Raw genomic sequence first — 20,149 nt, forward strand, 5'->3', positions numbered from 1 at the left:
TTACAGACATCAGAGCTAGTCTTCCTACTAGTATTGGGGTTAATTTGCATATTTAGGATTACATCGTTTAAAGTAGTGATGTCAGCTATTACGATTTTATGTATGGAACCTATTCACAAAATAATTACGTTGTGTTGTAAACAATATATTAAGCACCTGTCAAGTGTTAAAGATACTTGGTTTTCCAGTGAGTGTATTTAAGCTGTTATACAAATATTTTTGAATGGAGTAACTTTTTTCCTTTCGAGAAATTTCTTTTTGCAGTTACTTTTTTTGGCTGTATAAACAAGGATATGATATATTTAAAAATTAGGGCTAGCTATAATAATGAAACCAAGTAAACATTGCTCAAAACTTCAGGTTTTAAAATAAATGCCATTTTCAAGTTAATATTTATAGCTTTGATTAATTGAAAGATTTTTAATGTTACTGATTCAAGCTTTTCATTGTGGATTAAAACTTTTTTTTTACACTTAGAATTTGGTAAACTTCTGTAAAAATAAAGCTTAATTTGAGTTGATTTTTCTGAACTTCTTTGTTCTCTTTTACATACCTCTTGATTTATGAATTGGATCTAGATGCTTGTTTTTACTCCCTTCATTTTTTTGCCCCAGTTCTGTTGCTTATTATTAGTGTATTTAGGAAGTTTTTTTGAGTGTTACTTTGTTTTTTGATAAGTTACATGTTTCTGTTAAATCTTGCCTTTTGATGTGAGAAATGAGAGCAGGAGACTTAAATTTTCAAAATGTGACTTTGTAACCGTTAGACTGCTCATAACCTAAGACAGATGCTTTAGTATGGAATATTCCATTTGTTGGAATATTGTGCAGCCATTGTAAGTTCCTCAGGCAATTAGCATGCAGTAAACTGAGGGAAAATATTTGTGTGTTGAAAAGATGTACACAGTATACTGAGTGAAATACTTATTTAGTCACTTGGTGCCTTTTGTGAAAACAAATTTTTAAGTGTGTGTGTGTGTGTGAGAGGGGGAGGTGTATGTATTTGTGTGCCGAAAGAATATGCACCGAACTAATAATACTGTTTACTTTCTGAGTGGAATAGAATTAGAGGAGAGGAAGGGAAGAGTTTTGTCTTAAAATATTCTAGTGAACAAAAACTGCTTTATAATTTAAAAAGTATGTGTAAAGGTAAATCTGTAGCATTTTATGATACTTGTTTTTAATACACCATGATTTTTGGCATTAAAACTCAAATACAGATTTTTTCAATACTGTTTAAACTAGCTTATTAAAGAATTGAAAAGCATGTTTTTAAAGCAGAAACTGAAAAGTTGGTTGGTTCAAATAAATGCTTGGAATTTTTTTAAAGCCCTTTTAAGAGTTGGGTATAGTAAGGCCACACTAGTGTTAAAAGGAGAAAGGTATTTTCTGGCAACTAGTGTCACTGCTATTTTGGTGATAGCATAGATTAATTAAATAATTTGTGCTCATCTTCAGCTAGCCATTTTAGTGTTGAATTCAACTGGAACATTTTTCTAATTGCAATCCTTGTGCTAATGTCCTGTTTGTAGGAACATTGAGAAAATAATATTTTGTGTGATACAGTTTTTCCCGTAACAAATTGTAGTGGAAGGCATTTTATTTCAGCTATTACTATATACACATATATACACATACTTTTAAACTTTTTTTTTTTTTTTTTTTTTTGAGATGGAGTCTCGCTCTGTCGCCCAGGCTGGAGTGCAGTGGCCGGATCTCAGCTCACTGCAAGCTCCGCCTCCCGGGTTTACGCCATTCTCCTGCCTCAGCCTCCCGAGTAGCTGGGACTACAGGCGCCACCACCTCGCCTGGCTAGTTTTTGTATTTTTTAGTAGAGACGAGGTTTCACCGTGTTTGCCAGGATGGTCTCGAACTCCTGACCTCATGATCCGCCCGTCTCGGCCTCCCAAAGTGCTGGGATTACAGGCTTGAGCCACCGCGCCCGGCCCTTTTAAACTTTTAAAACAGATCAAAAGCATTCACAGAATGAAAGCATTAAATGTTTAATTTTCATACATCAGCTCTTATAAACTTAAGAACTTTTTCCTATTAAAAATATGTAATTATGTACATGGTTTTGAAAATTAGAGTACAGACAGATTTCTAAATGACAGGCAACAGTCTTAGTTTCTTACCCTACCCTTTTCTATTCCTGTTGAGGCATTGACTTTTACTTGTTTTAAGTTCTGGTGGATACCTCAGTATTTTAAAATATACTTGTGCCACTTTCTCGTTTTGTCAACTTTCTATATTGAATTGGGGATTTGGTTCAACTTGGTAGATACTAGGTGAGAGTTCAGTTTACCACACCCACTATTGCCCCATCCTACTTCCAATATGTCTCTGTCAGTATTTTAAATTGTTCCATTGTTTGCCTTTGTGACTTTGACTTTTTTTTAGAGACAGGGTTCTTGCTCCATTGCCCAGGCATGATCATAGCTCACTGTAACTTCCAACTCCTGGACTCAAGCTATCCACTTGGCTCAGCCTCCTGAGTAGCCAGGACTATAGGCATGTACCACCATGCCCAGGTATTAAATACATTTTTTTTTTTTTTGGTAGAGATGGGATCTTTTCCCAGCCTGGTCTCGAACTTACTTGTAGCCTCAAGCAATCCTCCTGCCTCCACCTCCCAAAGTGTTGAGATTACAGGTGTGAACTACCATGCTGGCCCCTTTGTGACTTTAATATACTTAAAATTATATTTGTTTTACGAACTTACAGTATTTCTTGAGTCTCCGATCTGGTGAGATGTTGAGTGCCTCATTTTTTCTTGCCCATTCCCTCGGCTTCCATCCAGATTAACTTTTTAAAAATTAGGATTGATAATATTTGTATTCCATTTTGTAAAGTTAAGTCTGTTATATTTTGTACTATTTGTTGATTGTAAAAGCTGAACAATAAAAATACAGTGTAAATAGCTATATAGTTTTTACAGTAGAGGCAAGTCTTCGGTGGCTAGTTTCTTTTCCATCAGGGCATAGTCAGGATCCCTTTGTAAGTGTCTTGCAGAATATCTAAATGAATTCTCCTTTCTTATATCCTACAAATTGGTCAAAATGATGGTACAATTAAGTTTTTTCTTCAGGGAAATAAATATATGCTTTCGTTATTATTGCCTGATTCCTTCTAGCCTTTTTTTTTTTTTTTTTTGAGACAGAGTCTGTCTCAGTTGCCCAGGCCGGAGGCAATGACGTGGTCTCAGCTCACTGCAACCCCTGTCTCCCGGGTTCTAGCGATTCTCCTGCCTCATCCTCCCGAGTAGCTGGGATTACAGGTGCCTGCCACCACATCATTTTTTATATTGTTAGTGGAGACAGGGTTTCACCATGTGTTAGCCAGGCTGGTCTTGAACTCCTGACCTCAGGTGATCTGCCTGCCTTGGCCTCCCAAGGTGCTGGGATTACAGGTGGGAGCCACCATGCCAGGCCCCTTCTGGCTATTCTTGAAATCCATTTTTTTGAGGGGAGGGGACAGTTGGCTTTCTGTTCTAACTTTGGTGTTTTTGCTTCACATTTGGACTGTAATTCTGTTGTACATGTACTCCTCTCTTAATATGTCCAAAGTTTCTAGCTGCTTTTTTCACCCCTTCTCATCTGCTTCCGTATTTTATCCTCAGTCACACTTTCTACAGAATCCTTTTTTCCCTTTTGATTCTGCTCTTGGGGACCTCCATCCTCCTAATCCAGTCTGGGCTAGTTGCTCCCCAGACTTGCTTAGCAACTAGAATACTAGAATTCACTTTCACAGCTCTCTAAGGTGGTACTTATTCTTTCTTGGATATCATGTTTTATCCTTTCTTGATTTTCATTCTTGTTTTGCTTGTGAGCATTTTAAGTTAATTTCTTTGAGGGGGGTCATTAGGAAGTAGACTGAGACCTTTAATGTCTAAAATACCTGTTTCTCTTTTCACACTTAGTTCCCACGTGGTCTAGGGTCCACATTTTGAGTATCAGTGTCTAGGTGATATCCTTAATACTACCTTCCACTGCTTCTGTTGGTTATAGTAATCATAGTTTTTTGTTTTTTGTTTTTTTACCCCCCCAGGGGTCTTACTTAGTTATTGTACATTTTAAAAAAGAAAAATACAGTTGCTCTGAAAAAGGAATACCCATTTAAATTTCTTTTAGGATAATAATTCCATCTTTCAACCCCCCTGTTTTCTTCTGGTTCCTCAATTATGTTTTCTTCAGGGTCAGTTAAACTTTTTCTTGTCATGCTTCACATTTTCCTTGATGGTAGGTGATTTTGGGATGCCTTTTTATATTAATGATGAGACATTTGAGGGGGTTTATTCATTAATAGGCTTCTCCTTTATGTGAGTAGACAGGGAGCTGGCTCTTACACTTGAGGGTTTTTCATTTTTTAAAATAAAGATAAAACAGACTTTAAAAGATAAAGGTGGTGGTTATCAGTTTTGGTTAATCAAGTTGGGCTCAAGAATTTCACAGGTTTTAAATGCCATCACACAGACTGCCATGCCAAGGGCATTCTGAATGCCAATTACAGATTGAAGTTCTTTCAAAAACCAAGATGTTAACAAAACTGATGATGTTTGGGTTTCTCTTAAAGTAAGATGAACACGTTTCTTAAATAGAGAAAATAGATCACTTGGTTCTGAAAAACATTACACTGAGTAATTCCCCTCCCCTTCCCCACAGGTCCCTAAGGCAATGTTACATTTGCCTCTGACAGTTAAAATTTCAGCATTTCAACAGAGGGGAGCTGAGGAGAACTAGGAAAAATGAAAAGCAAAATTAATGTAATTGATATAGGGAGCTAGTTTAAAAAAAAAAAAAAAAAATTGAGACGGGGTCTGGTATTGTTGACCAGACTGGATTTGAACTCCTTGGCTTGAGTAGCTGGAATTTGAGGCATGTACTGCCATGCCTGGTAAGGCAATATAGAAACATAAAGACTCATAGTAGGATTGACTTACGAGACCTTTCGGCACTGAAGGATATGAGTTTCCAAGTACATATGCTCTATGGAATGACAGTGCAGTGGATTAAAAATAGACACTGCAAAATTTCACAACACTGGGGGCAGAAGGAAGATGTCAGAAGCATCCAGACTAGAAAAAAAAAAGTCATATACAAAACATTAAGAATCTGAATGGCTTTTGTCCTTGGCACAAGTTAGAAGTAAAAAGAAAAAGAATGGCTTCAATTTTCTCAATATCAAAATTGGAAGTTGGAATGAGAGAGCACTGTTGAAAATTCTGAAAGAAAATCGTTTCCAACTTAGAATTCTTTACCCAAATTATCAAGTATGAGGATAAAGACATTTTCAGATGTATAGTATCTCAATATTTACCTCCCCTTTGCATCCTTCCTCCATAAGATATGTGAAGATGTACTTCGTGGAAACAAGGAAGTGAATTAAGGAGGATGAAGACAAAAATACAAGAAACATGACCTCTGTGGGATAAAGGCACAGGGAACTATAAGATGCTAGTGAAACGGCAGTGTAGAGGTGACAGATGTGTACCAGGTGTAGAGGACAGCTGATTCAGACTGGAACAGATCAGAAGACTAAAAGTCTTAAAGATGAAACTGATGAATCTGAATTGTGGGGGAAAAAATTCCAGAATGAAACTGATGGATCTGAATTGTGAAAAGAAAATCCACAATGGAGATGATTATATCAGAATATCCAAAAAGGAACCAGGAGGGCATAAGGAGTTGGATCCCAATCACATACACATTTAGATGGAGTTTCACCTGCTGAACTGGGCCAAAGTGTAAAACTAGCTGCATTTGGCTTGAGGTGTATATACTGGGCCTGATCAACCTCCTGGGGAGAGAACCATGCTCAACTATATTGATCACTGACTAGAGACATCCTGAGCTGACAACCAGCCATCATTAATCATGGACTGTGCTAAAACCTTCCAGATACGTAAATTTACAGTAGCCCTTACAAGCTCCGCCTAACCTTACCTGAATGGAACATGATTTAGCTGCTTACTAGACTTGTGTCTCCCAAATTGCAATTCCTAAAAACCTGATTAAAATGCCTTTTGCCACTCCAGCATTGTTTTTATTTCTTTATATATATATATGTTTTTGAGACAGTGTCTCATCACCCAGGCTGGAGTGTAGTGACATGATCATTAGCCCACTGCAGCCTTGAACACCTGGGCTCAAGTGATCCTCCTGCCTTAGCCTCCCGAGTAGCTAGGACTACAGATGCATGCCACCATGCCTGGCTAATTTTTAATTCCTTTGTTGAGAAGGTCCTCTTATAATTGGAGAAGAGTATTCTTATTTGAAGTTTGGAAACAGCCAAGAATTATTTACTATGATAGTGATTAAACAAGTAATCAAACTGGGTGGTACTATTTTAAATTTAAAAAATGACTTTAAAAACCAATGGACTTGAATCTGTCTCTAATGGTTACTGGGAAAAAGGATTACCAAAAATGCTTAACATTGGAAAAAGTAATTGATAGCTGCTTAATGACTGCTGTAAGTTACAACATTCACTTAGATTGATGAATTTTAACTTGTATGTTTCATAATAAAGAGGTTCATTATCCTAATTACATATGTGTGCAAGCAATATACTTTATATTATATGTAAAAGAAATATGTCTTTCCCTCCTTTCCTCAATGTACATGGAAAAGATAATTTAGGGTTTTGAAAAGTGAGTATATTTGAAAGTTTGAACCGAGACTGCAGGTGAGGCTCTTTGAGAAGTCTAGTGTATTAATGAGCCACAGAATATTGGTTTATTTTCCAGTATTTCTTGGTAATATTTTATATGTGAAGATAATGTAATAGCATACATTTTAAAATGTAATTGTATGAATATATTTACCTGTATTCTTGGAAATGTTGCCAGACGTGGGAGGAAGTGGAGGTTTTCTTGCTCACTTTTGTTGTTAGTGAGCTCTTAAGCTGATCTCTGTACTTGTGAACAGAGGGTGCACAGGCTCGGAACAAATTGTATTAAAAGTGAGATACGTGTGGTGTCTTCTCCCTCTCTCTTTAAGACTCATCTTCCCTATAGTAATTTCCTTCAAATATTAATTGCTTCCTTGGACAGCAGTACTGCTCTTCGTCCCTTTTCTAAGTTGGTGGGTCAGGTATGAAGCACTTAAATAGCCTAAGATAAATCGTTATCGTTTGTAAATTTAATTTTTATATGCGTTTTGTTTTTGACAGCCGATTTATTTTGCATATTCCCAGCGAGGAAAGAGACAATGCAATCCGAGTGTGTTTTCAGATTGAACTTGCCCATTGGTTTTACTTGGATTTCTACATGCAGAACACACCAGGATTACCTCAGTGTGGGATAAGAGACTTTGCTAAAGCTGATATCCTTTTTATTACTATAATGACTATCTTTCTTGTTAGCAATATATTTTAGCACAAATTTCTTTTTGCTTGTCTTTTCAGATTTTAAAACTATTAGAGAAAAACATACTTGATTACTAAAAATTGTCAAACATAAATAGTAGACAATTTAATAATAATCATTTTTTTCCCATGAATAGCTAGCCTGTTTGTAGAACTTTACTCTTGCTGCTCCATGTAACCAGATGATCTTTAATCTCACAGAGCGAGACCCTGTCTCAAACAAACAAACAAAAACGGTATCCAAGATTTATTGGTTGGTATGTTACATCACTTGAGATTCAGGGCAATAAGTCCCTGAGCCATAGTTGTGGGACTACAAAGAAAACACTGATGGGAGACAGATTTCAAAGAAAGAAATGATCAAACCATTTGATTAAATGTGTAGAAGTTAATGAGAAATCAAAGGGGAATAGAAATATATTGAGCACTATCTTTGTTAAAGGCCTTGGTGATAGGTTCTCTGGAGAAATCTTAGTAGACTGGTTTTCAGGAGTTACAATCTAGTTATGGAAACATTGAAATAACCAAGTCCCCTTTTGCTTTGGTTATTTTGTATGGACTTACAACTCTACTAGAGCAACTTTATGGTTTTGGGTAACACTTTGTGTGTGATTGCACCTGAGTTGTATACTTTCCCTGCTTTTAAAAAACACCAAGAACCTTTGTTTTAGGTATGTTTCTTTTAGTTAGAATAGTTACATGGAGAAGGAATGTTTAATGTGGTACACTTCATTAAGTAACTGCATGGTTACTCTGTGCCAGGCCTTATGCAGTGAACAGAGTGGACTCAGTATCTTCAAGAAGATGAGAAAAGAAAGGAAATGATTACAGTGCAGTGTGGTAGGATGTGATATGGAAGCACAGTGTTCAGTGGGAACGGAAGAGGGATACCTACTTACGATTTGGAGGCTGTGAGTTTGATTCCCATCTTGGCCACTTGAAAATATTGGGTAGGTTATTTAATTTCTCTTAGATGACGATCCCAGTTTCTTCCTGAAAAATAAGGTTATTAATAGTGCCTAATTCAAAGGATAAGTTTGAGACACATATATTTGTACATGTAAATCGTTTACCTGGCACAGAGATCAATAAATGTTAATAAGTAATAAATGTTAACTATTACTCCAAAAAAAAATTTTGGAAGCTAAATAGAAGCCTTCTTTGAGATAGTGATTTATGTGAGGAAAATTGGAGGAAGTGAAAAAAATTACTGTATTTTAGACTAAATGGGAAAGATAAGAGATGATGCTACAGAGTAATTCAGGGGCTAAAACGTGTAGGGGTCTTGTAGGCCATATTTAAAAAACATTTTAAAAAACCTTTTATTTTGGAAAAAAATGTAACTTTTGGAGATGACTAAAGAACATGACAACTGCCATCATACCCTTCATCTGTATTCATTTATTATTAACATTTTCACACATTTGCTTATTTCTTCCCATGGGGGTGTTTCTCAAGACTACTGTGGAATAGTGTGAATAGTGAATTGAAGGAAGGCAAGATTGGATTCTGAGAATCTAGTTAACATGCTATTTTATTAATTTACTAGAGAGAGAAAGCCTGTGGTAGTAGAAATGAATAGAAGAGATCAAATTTGAAAGTTATTTAGGAGGTAAGATTGGTGATGACTTGGATATCTGAGGAGAAGTAGAAGAAAGGATGGTACCCAGGTTTGTAATATGAGCAGTTGAGTATATGAGACTGCCATCCCATTGACAGGAAAATGAGAAATGTTGTAGGGGATTGACGGGTTCAGTTATGGGCAAGTTGAGTTGATGGTACATGTGGGATATTGCAGTAGAGAAGACTGCCTACTTTGTTAAGAGCATAAGTTCTGGAGCCACATCCTTTGAGTTAGCATCCTTTCCCTACCACTTACTAGCTATGTATCTTCGGGTAAATTGTGGAACTTGTCTATGCTTCTGTTTTCTCTTTTGTAAATTATGCATAGTCTTGTGACTTTTTTTTTTTTCTTCAGTAAGCACTCAGCAATGTGGATACAGACAAAAGTATCCCAGATTTGCACCTTGGCTGAAGTTCTGCTAGGGATTTTACTAAATGTGTAAAGCCAGACTTGTAATACCTTTTAGAATCTTAACAGGCCCTTATAGAACCGTAGAGCTTCGTGGAATGGTTAATGTTGTATCCAAGCTTGTATCTTTTTTCCCCCTCCCAAAATGAAGGCATGGACTAATTATATTGAGATTAACTTTGTACTTGTCTTAAAAAAAAATTGTAGGTACAAGGTCTTATTATGTTGCCCAGGCTGGTTTTGAACTCCTGGGCTCAAACATTCCTCCTGCTTTGACCTCCCAAAGTGCTAGAATTACAGGTATCAGCCACCACACCCGGCCAGTTTACAGTGTTGTCATAGATGACTGACTGACTTGGGCTCTGAGGACCTATTTCATTTGTACTACAACTATGAAACAAATTTTAAATTACAGAATTGTAGAACACGTAAAATTGAAATTAATAAAATGAATTTGATGCAATGTTTTTTTTTTTAAACCAGACTTTTCATCACAATGTGAATGAATATAATGCCGACTTCTTTGAGGGTGTTTTGAGTTTGGTGTACCTGTACTAACACCACCTTTCCCTGCCGTTACGAATCATTACTTTCTATATTATGTCATATGTCATTTGATCGTAATGCATCACTTGTAGATTAGCTTTATTTCTGTTTTTAGTAGCCGGTAGCAATTAAAGTAGTACTAGTACCAGTATGGTCTGTGAAATCAAGTGGTAGTATTTGATACATATGGTCATTTAGATAATTGAAAATATGCTCAGATTGCATGTTAGAGTAATATCAAAATGAAAACACAGAGTATACAAGTTTTTATTGAGGAATTGAGAACCCTTAAAAGACCTCATTTTGAGAGAGAATATCATAGATTATCATTTTCTCCACTTTTTTTTTTTTATAATTAACGGTATTATAGTGAAGAGGCATTTGATAGCATGGAGTGTTGGAAGTCTGAGCATATAATTTCAGGGTTTGGATTTTACTTACTTTACTATTAATATTTTACACTGCCCAGTTTCTTTGAAACTGGCTATGTTTTCCTTAATACCTGGATTTGCCTTTCTCTGTAATCCTTAAAGTAAAACTTCATAAAAGTGTTCTTCATTATGGAAACAATATATATGTGGTAAACAGTATAGAATGGCATACCTCATTCATACTTCTTCTTCCCAGATTTAGCCACTTTGTTTTTCTGATGTGATAGTTTCTTTCTCTTAGCAATATATTTTTTTCTGTTTCTTGCTATCATTTTATATATGTAATTCTATTTCTTGTTATTACGCTAATATCTGTAATTACCTGGTATTATGAATTTGACTCACTTAACGAGAAGTGTTCTAGGTGTTTACATGGTCTAGAATTAGTTTGTGTTAACTCAGGGATCCAGGACTATGAGTACTCAAGACTTACTTGATTTGTGTGTAGGCTATAAATGCAAAAGTTAACAATGACATTTTAAGAGAAAACAAATGTGGAAAAAACAAAAACACCACCTGCGTCGGCCTTCCATAGTGCTGGGATTACAGATGTGAGCCATCATGCCCGGCCAAAATGCTACACTTAAATGAGGGAAGATTTGAATAATTTCACATAAAATACACTGTTGATTTAAATGGGTCTCTTTCTGCATATAATTTCTCAAGCCACATTAAAGAAGAAAGTAACTTCCTTGACACTATTTATACTCTTCAGTCATTGTCCGTTTTTGCTGCCTCAAGGTGAAGATGTGGAAAAAGTTTTGGACGAATGGAAGGAATATAAAATGGGAGTACCAACATATGGTGCAATTATTCTTGATGAGACACTTGAAAATGTGAGTGTAATAAAGATTTTTAGTTAAATGGCGATCGTTAGTCTATTAACAAAATTTGTTATTGATGTAGTGTTTCTAAATTGAGGTTTTAAAATATACTTAGATTTTTAGTGCTAAAAGGCCAAGTTTTGTATATTTTATCTGCATGCTAGGTCTGCAGATTTTTTACTTGTTGCAGTTATGGCGTGGTACAAAAAAGTGTCGCTTAATTGTTGAAGACTTTTTTTTTTTTAATGGGCAGAATGCTTTCACATTGGTGGCGGTGTATTCAGGCTCATGGAAGATAAACAGTTACCTCAAGCGTGGAGAAAAATGCCTTTGATTTTTAGAAAGGAGCATGGAAAAGGAGGGCAAGTTTGATTTTTACCTCTGCTTGTTTTATAGGTACTACTGGTTCAGGGGTACCTAGCAAAATCAGGCTGGGGATTTCCAAAAGGAAAAGTAAATAAAGAAGAAGCTCCTCATGATTGTGCTGCTAGAGAGGTAAGTTATTCCAGTTTGATACACAGTAAATTTGGCTGTTAGGGTCTGAATGTATTTTTTTTTTAGCCATATAGACTTCTTTGGACTGTCTTAACCCTTTCCAGAACTTGAGTGCTGGAAAGTGCTTGAAGTAACTTAAATTTTTCTAACATCACTGTTGATTCTTTTATCTACATCTCTTTTCATTTATTCTCTTATCTGTTCCCATTTTTTTTAATGGTCCATTTTGTTTTATCTCTTGTTCCTTTCTTTATGATGACGTTTTTCCCTCCTTTCCCTTTAGAATTAGATTTGCTATAGGTTAAACATTTTGGCTGTTGTAATCCTTATTTTATGTTTATAGTCTTGGCTTCCTGACAAGTGCACAATTTGGAATTTTCTTTTTTTTTTTTTTTTTTGAAACGGAGTCTCACTCTGTCACCCAGGCTGGAGTGCAGTGGTGTGATCTCAGCTCACTGCAAGCTCTGCCTCCCGGGTTCATGCCATTCTCCTGCCTCAGCCTCCCGAGTACCTGGGACTACAGGAGCCCACCACTGCGCCCGGCTCATTTTTTGTATTTTTAGTAGAGATGGGGTTTCACTGTGGTCTTGATCTCCTGACCTCGTGATCCACCTGCCTCAGCCTCCCAAAGTGCTGGGATTACAGGCATGAGCCACCGCACCCGGCCGCAATTTGGACTTTTCTGAGAAGTTGACGTTTGTTGCTGAAAACCCACTCAGGCTTTCCACTGCCTATAGGATAAAGTTTAATTCTTTAAGTTTTTAAACTCTGTCCCCTCTCCCCAACACAAATCTTAACCTTTTCTGAATTTATTGTATTTTCAGTCAAAACAGTTTATTCTCTCTCTCTTGAACTTGATTGATTTGTTTCAGCCTTTAAATTTTTGCTGTTATGGCTGGGCATGGTGGTTCACTCCTGTAATCCCAGCACTTTGGGAGGCTGAGTCGGGCGGATCACCTGAGGTCGGGAGTTTGAGACCAGCCTGACCAACATGGAGAAACCCCGTCTCTACTAAAAATACAAAAAATTAGCTGGACATGGTGGCACATTCCTGTAATCCCAGCTACTTGGGAGGCTGAGGCAGGAGAATCTCTTGAACCCAGGAGGCAGAGGTTGCAGTGAGCTGAGGTCACCATTGCACTCCAGCCTGGGCTACAAAAGTGAAACTCTGTCTCAAAAAAAAAAAAAATTTTTTTGCTGTTATTTCCCTACCTGGAATGTCCTCTCGTTCCTTCTGTTCAGCTCCTATCTAGATACGTTTCTGAACCCAACTCAAATCCCTTTTCCCTGAAGGACTGCCACTACCACCCACTAACTGTGTATAGGGCTTAAGTTTCTTTTCTCTCATATATGTGTGTGTGTATCTATATGTGTGTGTGTGTATAAATATACACATATAGATACACACATACACATATAATTATTTTTGGTGTAGGATCTCCCTTTGTCGTCCAGTGGTACCATCATAGTTCACCGCAGCCTCAACTTCCTGGGCTCAAGCCATCCTCCTGCCTCAGCCTCCAGAGTAGCTGGGACTACAGGTGTGCACTACCATGCCTAGCTAATTTTTTTGATTTTTTTTTTTTTTTTTTTTGTAGAGGCAAAGTCTGTGTTGTCCAGGCTGGTTTTGAACTTCTGAGGTCAAATTATCTGTCCTCCTCGGCCTCCCAAAGTGCTCGGATTACAGACATGAGCCACCATGCTTGACTGGGCCTTAGTTTCTTAAAATGAAGTTTATAATGGATGTTCTTTGAAGTTCATTCCTTTTTTTTTTTTCTCTTTTTTTTTTTTTTTTTTGAGACAAGGTCTTGCTGTGTTACTGAGGTTGGAGTGCAATGACATGATCATAGTGCACTGCAGCCTTGACTGCCTGGGCTCAAGCAATCATCCTGCCTCTTAGCCTCCCAAGTAGTTGGGACCACAGTTGCATGCCACCATGCCTGGCTAATTTTTTTTTTTTTTTTTTAAATGATGTGGGTCTTACCATGTTGCCCAGGCTGGTCTTGAACTTCTGGGCTTAAGTGATCTTCCTGCCTCAGCCTCCCAAAGTGCTGGGATTACAGGCGTGAGCCACCATGCCCAGCCTTCATTCTTACTTAAAATTCTATTTTAAAATCTTACCAGTTAACTCTAGCAAATAGTAGTCTCTGAACTTCAATAGCAATTATTGTCTTTACAATTCACTATTATATAATACCTTGTGATGGATTGTTGGCCATATTCTTAGTTCTTACCATTTATCACACAATTTATTATGTATCACACAATTATTCTTGAGATTTGAGAAGTTGAACTAACAGGAAGTATGATATAAGGGAAAGCAGATTGGCCTAGGACTTGAAAGATTTCTGTTCTAGCATAGATTTTGTTACCCAGTACCCTAGAGACTTGAGGCTAGTCACTTAACCTCTGTAAGCCATAAAGACTTTTAAGGAGATTTACTCAAGTCCTTTAGAAGTAATATCTTTAAGGAAAAAATTCTAAGGTGATAGTGATTTGATTAATTTAAGACTTTTTGAAATGGTAATATGGATTTTGTGGCATATTTCATTAGAATTCATTGCCTTGTATATGTTTGACTTGATTTCCTGCAACAGTGTTTACTGCCTACTTTAAGTTTGGGTGTAACTATTAATGAGGGATAATAGTGAAAATTTTTACAAACTACTGGTGGTTGTTTATTATAGAAAAACCATTAGTGGTTATTCACTTTGTAATAGGATTAAAAAATGATTGAAAATGCTGTATTTTAAATTTGATATGAAGCAGCTTGCCCAAGCTATTATTTACAACAGCGTATAGACAAAGCTGTTGTGTATGAGTAAATGAAGGTTAATGCACAACTCTTAAAATTGAAAGCAGTTTGGTAAGAATGTGAGGAATTGCCACATCCCCTAAGAGCTTAGCTTTTCTTTCTGTAGAGGGTAGGAAATGAGACGGAGTATCTGTAAAAGTGCTCCCTTTTATTTCCTCAAACTTTGTAGTTCTCTTGCTCATAAGGAAGGACAAAATAGAAATCAATAGTATCCTACTTAGAGGAATTGATTGTAGCTCTGTACATGGAATTAGACTGGTCTTACGGCAGTAAGGTGGTTGTCCAGGTCAGGAAGAGGATATTACATTAGTTGGAATAACAAAACTAGTTCCATAGGGAAGCACAGACATTCTGAGGAGCCATAGTCTCTTAATTTCAGGGATAATTTTTTCATTTTCATGATAAAAATTCTAACCTCTAAACATTCTTTTTGATCTCCATGACATCCTTTTATAGCTGACTAAGGAAATAAATTTTTGGAATAGGAGTTTTAAAGGCAAGGTTGACTTTTGATTTTTAAATGACCGACTTTGTCATAAAGTTTGGGATTAGAGTGAAGTGTTGCTGTTTTAGTCTGTTGGGGCTACTATAACAAAATACCACAGATGGAGTGGCTTAAACAACAGAAATTTATTTTGCAACGGTTTTGGATGCTGGGAAGTCCAAGAGCAAGGTGACTTATAGATTAACACCTTGCTGAGCAAACTCGTGGCCTTCTTGGTTATATGCAGGGAGAGCTCTGGTGTCTCTTCCTCTTGTAAAAATGGCACCAGCCCTGTCAGATTAGGGCCCTGCCCTTATGGATCTCATTTGACCTTTATTACTTCCTCAAAGCCCTGTCTCCAAATACAGTTACATTGGGGGTTAGGGCTTCAACATACGAATTTTTCGGTGGAGGGACATAATTTAGTCCGTAGCAGTGGCCTGTTTTGAAAGATGAAAATATTCAGCTAGAATTGCAGTTTGTCCTTCTGCCACTTGGTGGTGCTGCGGCATAAAAGAAGCTGCAGGGCTTGACTGAGTGACATTACCAGTTGTAAACCAGTTGGTTATTCCATTCTTGTAGTTTATTAATGCCTCGTTTTTCTTTTTCATTTCAACTTGTATTAACAGATGAGGAAAGATTTTGTTCTAATTTTCTAACTACTTATTAGACTTAGGCTGATATTTTAAGCACTTTTTTCTTGCGTTTAAGTTACGCACTTCTACCATGGGTGCTTACAATTTTAAGTTGCTAATAGCATTTTTATTTAGCTTATTATAGCATTCATACAGTATATTAATGTTGTTATTTTATTATATATGGCAGTCCAGAGGTGTTTTGTTACACTGTAACAGAATTTGACACATCCCCAAACAGGGAAGAGTCTGTGGGCTAAGCCTAAAGCAGCAGTGGCAGACAAGCTACTTAGGGAGAAGATGTGTAAGTAATTATCAATAGAAAGCTAAGGGCAGACCTGTCTTTTTTTTTTTTTTTTTTTAGGGCAGTCTTAATTAGTAATTTCCAATCTTCTGTTTGACCTTTTGGCTCACCTTTGTTAATTTGACTATTTCTGAATAGTTGATTTGTTGAAATAGATTTAGGACTGTCAAAAGACAAAGTCACAACAAATTTAAAGATTGTGATGGGTTTATTTGCAATTTTAGAAATAAGCAATATTTTATTCCATAAAATAGAATGAGCATTCCAATGGCTGAGCAAAGGAGGTTGGCTTTAAAGACAGAAAAGAGCTGAGGAAAGCAGAACCAAAACCCAAATGTAGTTTGGCGTTTCAAAATTAGTTTTCTTCTAAAGGTTAAAGCAGAGGGGACTTCCTTATGCTGACTGAAACTAGTCTGTTTTGGGATTTGGCTATTACCTGTTTCTCTCCAGATTTCTTGAAGGATAGGAGAACAACTTAGTTTTGGTTGGTGACATGGAATGTTAGCATGAGTAATTCCATTTTGTTTAGGTCTTTTGGGGCCTAGTGTGGGAATGCAGTCCATACCATGGCCTCCTATAAGTCTTATTTAACAGGGCAAAGATGTTTTCTAAATACTGTAGAAGGCATAATAATCTCAATTGTGTTTTTGTTGTGATTTGTGGTGAAACATCAACTTTCTTGAGAAGAAGCAAATAATACTTAGCTGTTCACTTGTGGTTTCAAGATTTAATATATCATTCCTTATTATTTGGCAAAACAATGTTTTATTGTAATGAAACTGACTTTCATATGCACTTATATAATTTAGTAGAATTAATACAAAGCAACTATTAGTCAATTTATTCTGCCTCTTCCTGTAGGCTTATAGGATGAAGATTATAGACAGGATTTCATTGTCTCGTACACTGCTGCTCTTTGGGTTACACTTTTTTTTTTTTTTTTTTTTTTTGAGACAAGAGTCTTGTTCTGTCACCCAGGCTGGAGTGCAGTGGTACGATCTCAGTTCACTGCAACCCAACATCTGCCTCCTGGGTTCAAGCGATTCTCCTGTCAGCCTCCCGAATAGCTGGGAGTACAGGTGCATGCAACCACGTTCAGCTAAATTTTGTATTTTTAGAGACGGGGTTTCACCATGTTGGCCAGGCTGCCCTTGAACTCGTGACCTCGTGATCCACCAGCCTTGGCCTCCCAAAGTGCTGGGATTACAAGTGTGAGCCACTGTGCCCGGCCCTTTGGGTAACACTTTTAAAAAAATTTTACATGTGGATTTTTATCGTTTAACATTAGAGAAGTTGATGATACTCCTTTTATCAGGAGAATTAAATGCTATATTATAATACAGTAATAGATTTGATTCACAGGAGGTGTGGTATAAAAATTTTTGTCTTTGGTGTCTGTTTATATATTTCAACTATTAAAACTTTTTCCTGGCAAATATTTAATGAGAATACTTGCCTAATTTTACAGGCAAATCTATTTTATCACTTGCAGAATTGATTGGACAGTTTGAATCTACCTCTTTTAGTGCTGATGACCCTTGCTGTTTTGTCTCATATTGTACTACTTCCTCCCATGTAATTCTTAAGCTGTAGCCATTCCTGGCTCTCTAAACAGGAGGCCTTTTTTCTCCTTGTTGGTTTGGCAAACTCCTATTTATCTTTTAGGTCCTAGCTTCCGTTTACCCAGCAGAATAGACTCCTGTCCATAACCAAAGGTGACCATCCCCCAGCTCTCAAAGATGTCTACTAAAGACTGAGTTAGGCACCCTCCTCCTACCTCATAATACTTACATTAAAATTTTTTCTGTTGTAGACTGAACTGCTTAAAGGGTGCTGCTTGCGTCATTCATTACTAAATTCACTGCCTAGAGCAGTGCCTGTCACTTATTAAGCACAAAGTACATAGTTGAGTGAAAGCAATAAGAAGAACTAAACATTCTAGCTGCGTGACCCCATGAAAATTACATTCAGGATGAGATAGTGTCATATGTAGAGAAGAATAGATTAATTCAAAGAATAGACTTTAATGTTATACCATATTTGCTGTATTACTTTTGATAAATGTGTGTGCAGAGTTTTTTTTTTATTATTGCTGAATTATTTGTGAGTAAATTACAGACATAATGCCCCTTTGTCCTTAATTGCTTCTGCATGTATGTTTTAAGAACGAGGAATTCTTTTAGGGTAATCACAGTGAAATTCTCAAATTCAGGAATGTAACATTGATATGGTGCTGTTTGTTATCTAATGGGCAGTTCATATTCACATTCACTAATTGCCCATTATGATTCAGCAGTTCCCACTGGTTTGCCCATCCAGGATCCAATCCATGCTCATTTGTTGCATTTGCATTTAATTGACACATCTCTTCAGTCTCCTTTAATCTGAAACTGTCACTTTTTCTTCAGTACCTTTTTTTATTAAGCATATAGTTAGATAGTATTTGTAACACAAAGATAACAGCCTCAGCCCATAAGGATTTTAGATTATACAATTTCCTTTCAGCATAATATCCAATTATGCAGATTCACATGACTAGCTATGTGTACTTATTTCTGATTTTTGAGGCATTATTCAAAGAACAGAGCTAAGGAGCTAAGGAGAAGAACTCTAAAACTAGAATTTAAGAAACATATAAAATTTTTAAACCTTTTTCTGTTTTTTTGTTTGTTTGTTTTTTAAGATGGAGTTTTGCTCTTGTTGCCCAGGCTGGAGTGCAATAGCATGATCTCAGGGGGTTCAAGCGATTCTTCTGCCTCAGCCTCCCGAGTAGCTGGGATTACAGGCATGCGCCACCCCACCCAGCTAATTTTGTATTTTTAGTAGAGATGGAATTTCTTCATGTTGGTCAGGCTGGTCTCGAACTCCCGACCTCTGGTGATTCACCCGCCTTGGCCTCCCCTTAGTGCTAGGACTACAGGCGTGAGCCACCGCACCCAGTCTATGTTTTTTTTTTTTCTTTTTTTTTTTTTGGACAGGGTCTTGCTCTGTTACCTAGACTGGAGTGCAGTGGGGCGGTGATCACGGCTCACTGTAGCCTGGAACTCCTCGGATCAAGTGATCCTCTCACCCCAGCCTACGGAGTAACTAGAAAAACAGGCATGCGGTTGGGTGTGGTGGCTCATACCTATAATCCAGCACTTTGGGAGGCTGAGGCGGGTGGATCACCTGAGGTCAGGAGTTTGACACCAGCCTGGCCAACATGGTGAAACCCTGTCTCTACTAAAAATACAAAACTTAACTGGGCGTGGTGGCAGGCACGTGTAATCCCAGCTGCTCAGGAGGCTGAGGCAGAATTGCAAGCAAGACCTGGGAGGCAGAGGTTGCACTGAGCCAAGAGCCCACCATTGCACTCCAGCCCGGGCAACAAGAGCGAAACTCTATCTCAAAAAAAAAAAAAAAAGAAGAAGAAGAAAAACAGGTGTGCACCACCATGCCAGGCTAATTTTTACTTATATTTTTTTGTATAGATGGAGTCTCACTATGTTGCCTAGGCTGGTCTTGAACAACTGAGCTCAAGTGATCCTCCCTCTTTGGCTTCCCAAAGTGCTGAGATTGCAAGTGTGAGTCACTGTGCCCAGTCCCATTTTTCTGAAGTGCAGTTACTTGTCTAATACACACACACACACACACACCCCTGAGTTTTTAATATATTCTTGATATGAATGTATTGTCTCTTCTGGTTTATCTTTAGACTCTCTTAATGGTGTCTTTGAAGACAGTTGCACATATTGATAGGTAAACTTTTAAGTCAACCAGCCTTAATTGTTAAAATTATAAATCTAAGCCAATAAGATTGATTTATTAATCGAAAACATTATTAAGCTCTGTCTCAAGCAGTAGATTAGACCTTAGTTTCAAAGAAAAGGAAAACCAAAGCATCTGGACTTTTCCTCTGATGGGAATGCTCAGACAGCTTGCATGGGTCAGTTCCACATGATTGATGATTTAATTACCTTACCTTCTGTATGTAAGTGTTAAGATTTGAGGAGTGGGAAATCTTGAAACCTCTATCACGAGCCTTCAGGATTTTATTTTGCATAAGGTGTATAGTTTTGGTGTGTTTGAATGTCAGCTATCAGGTCTACAGAGGACTGGTTCTCTATATACCTGCTATACCACCTGTGGATACAGTATTAGAAACAATAGGGCACAAGAACTTTTTTTACATCTCATATGCACTTCTGTACCAGCCTGTCATTTCTAGAAGCAGTGAATA

The 20,149-nt window shown here is 37.2% G+C and overlaps 1 protein-coding gene across 4 annotated transcripts in view; it reads left to right on the plus strand.

The window, feature by feature from the left end:
- Positions 1 to 20,149, plus strand: part of DCP2 (decapping mRNA 2) — a 37,903-nt gene that overhangs the window by 2,197 nt on the left and 15,557 nt on the right. For 3 of the 4 annotated variants that reach the window (XM_010375819.2, XM_010375820.2, XM_030928030.1), the window contains exons 2-4: positions 7,170 to 7,321; positions 11,082 to 11,209; positions 11,594 to 11,692. In XM_010375819.2, coding sequence (XP_010374121.1) covers positions 7,170 to 7,321; positions 11,082 to 11,209; positions 11,594 to 11,692 — 379 coding nt within the window. The remainder of the gene's footprint in view (positions 1 to 7,169; positions 7,322 to 11,081; positions 11,210 to 11,593; positions 11,693 to 20,149) is intronic. The other variant, XM_030928031.1, reaches the window with a different exon arrangement.

This window comes from Rhinopithecus roxellana, chromosome 3, assembly GCF_007565055.1.
Source record: "Rhinopithecus roxellana isolate Shanxi Qingling chromosome 3, ASM756505v1, whole genome shotgun sequence".
Taxonomy (NCBI): domain Eukaryota; kingdom Metazoa; phylum Chordata; class Mammalia; order Primates; family Cercopithecidae; genus Rhinopithecus; species Rhinopithecus roxellana.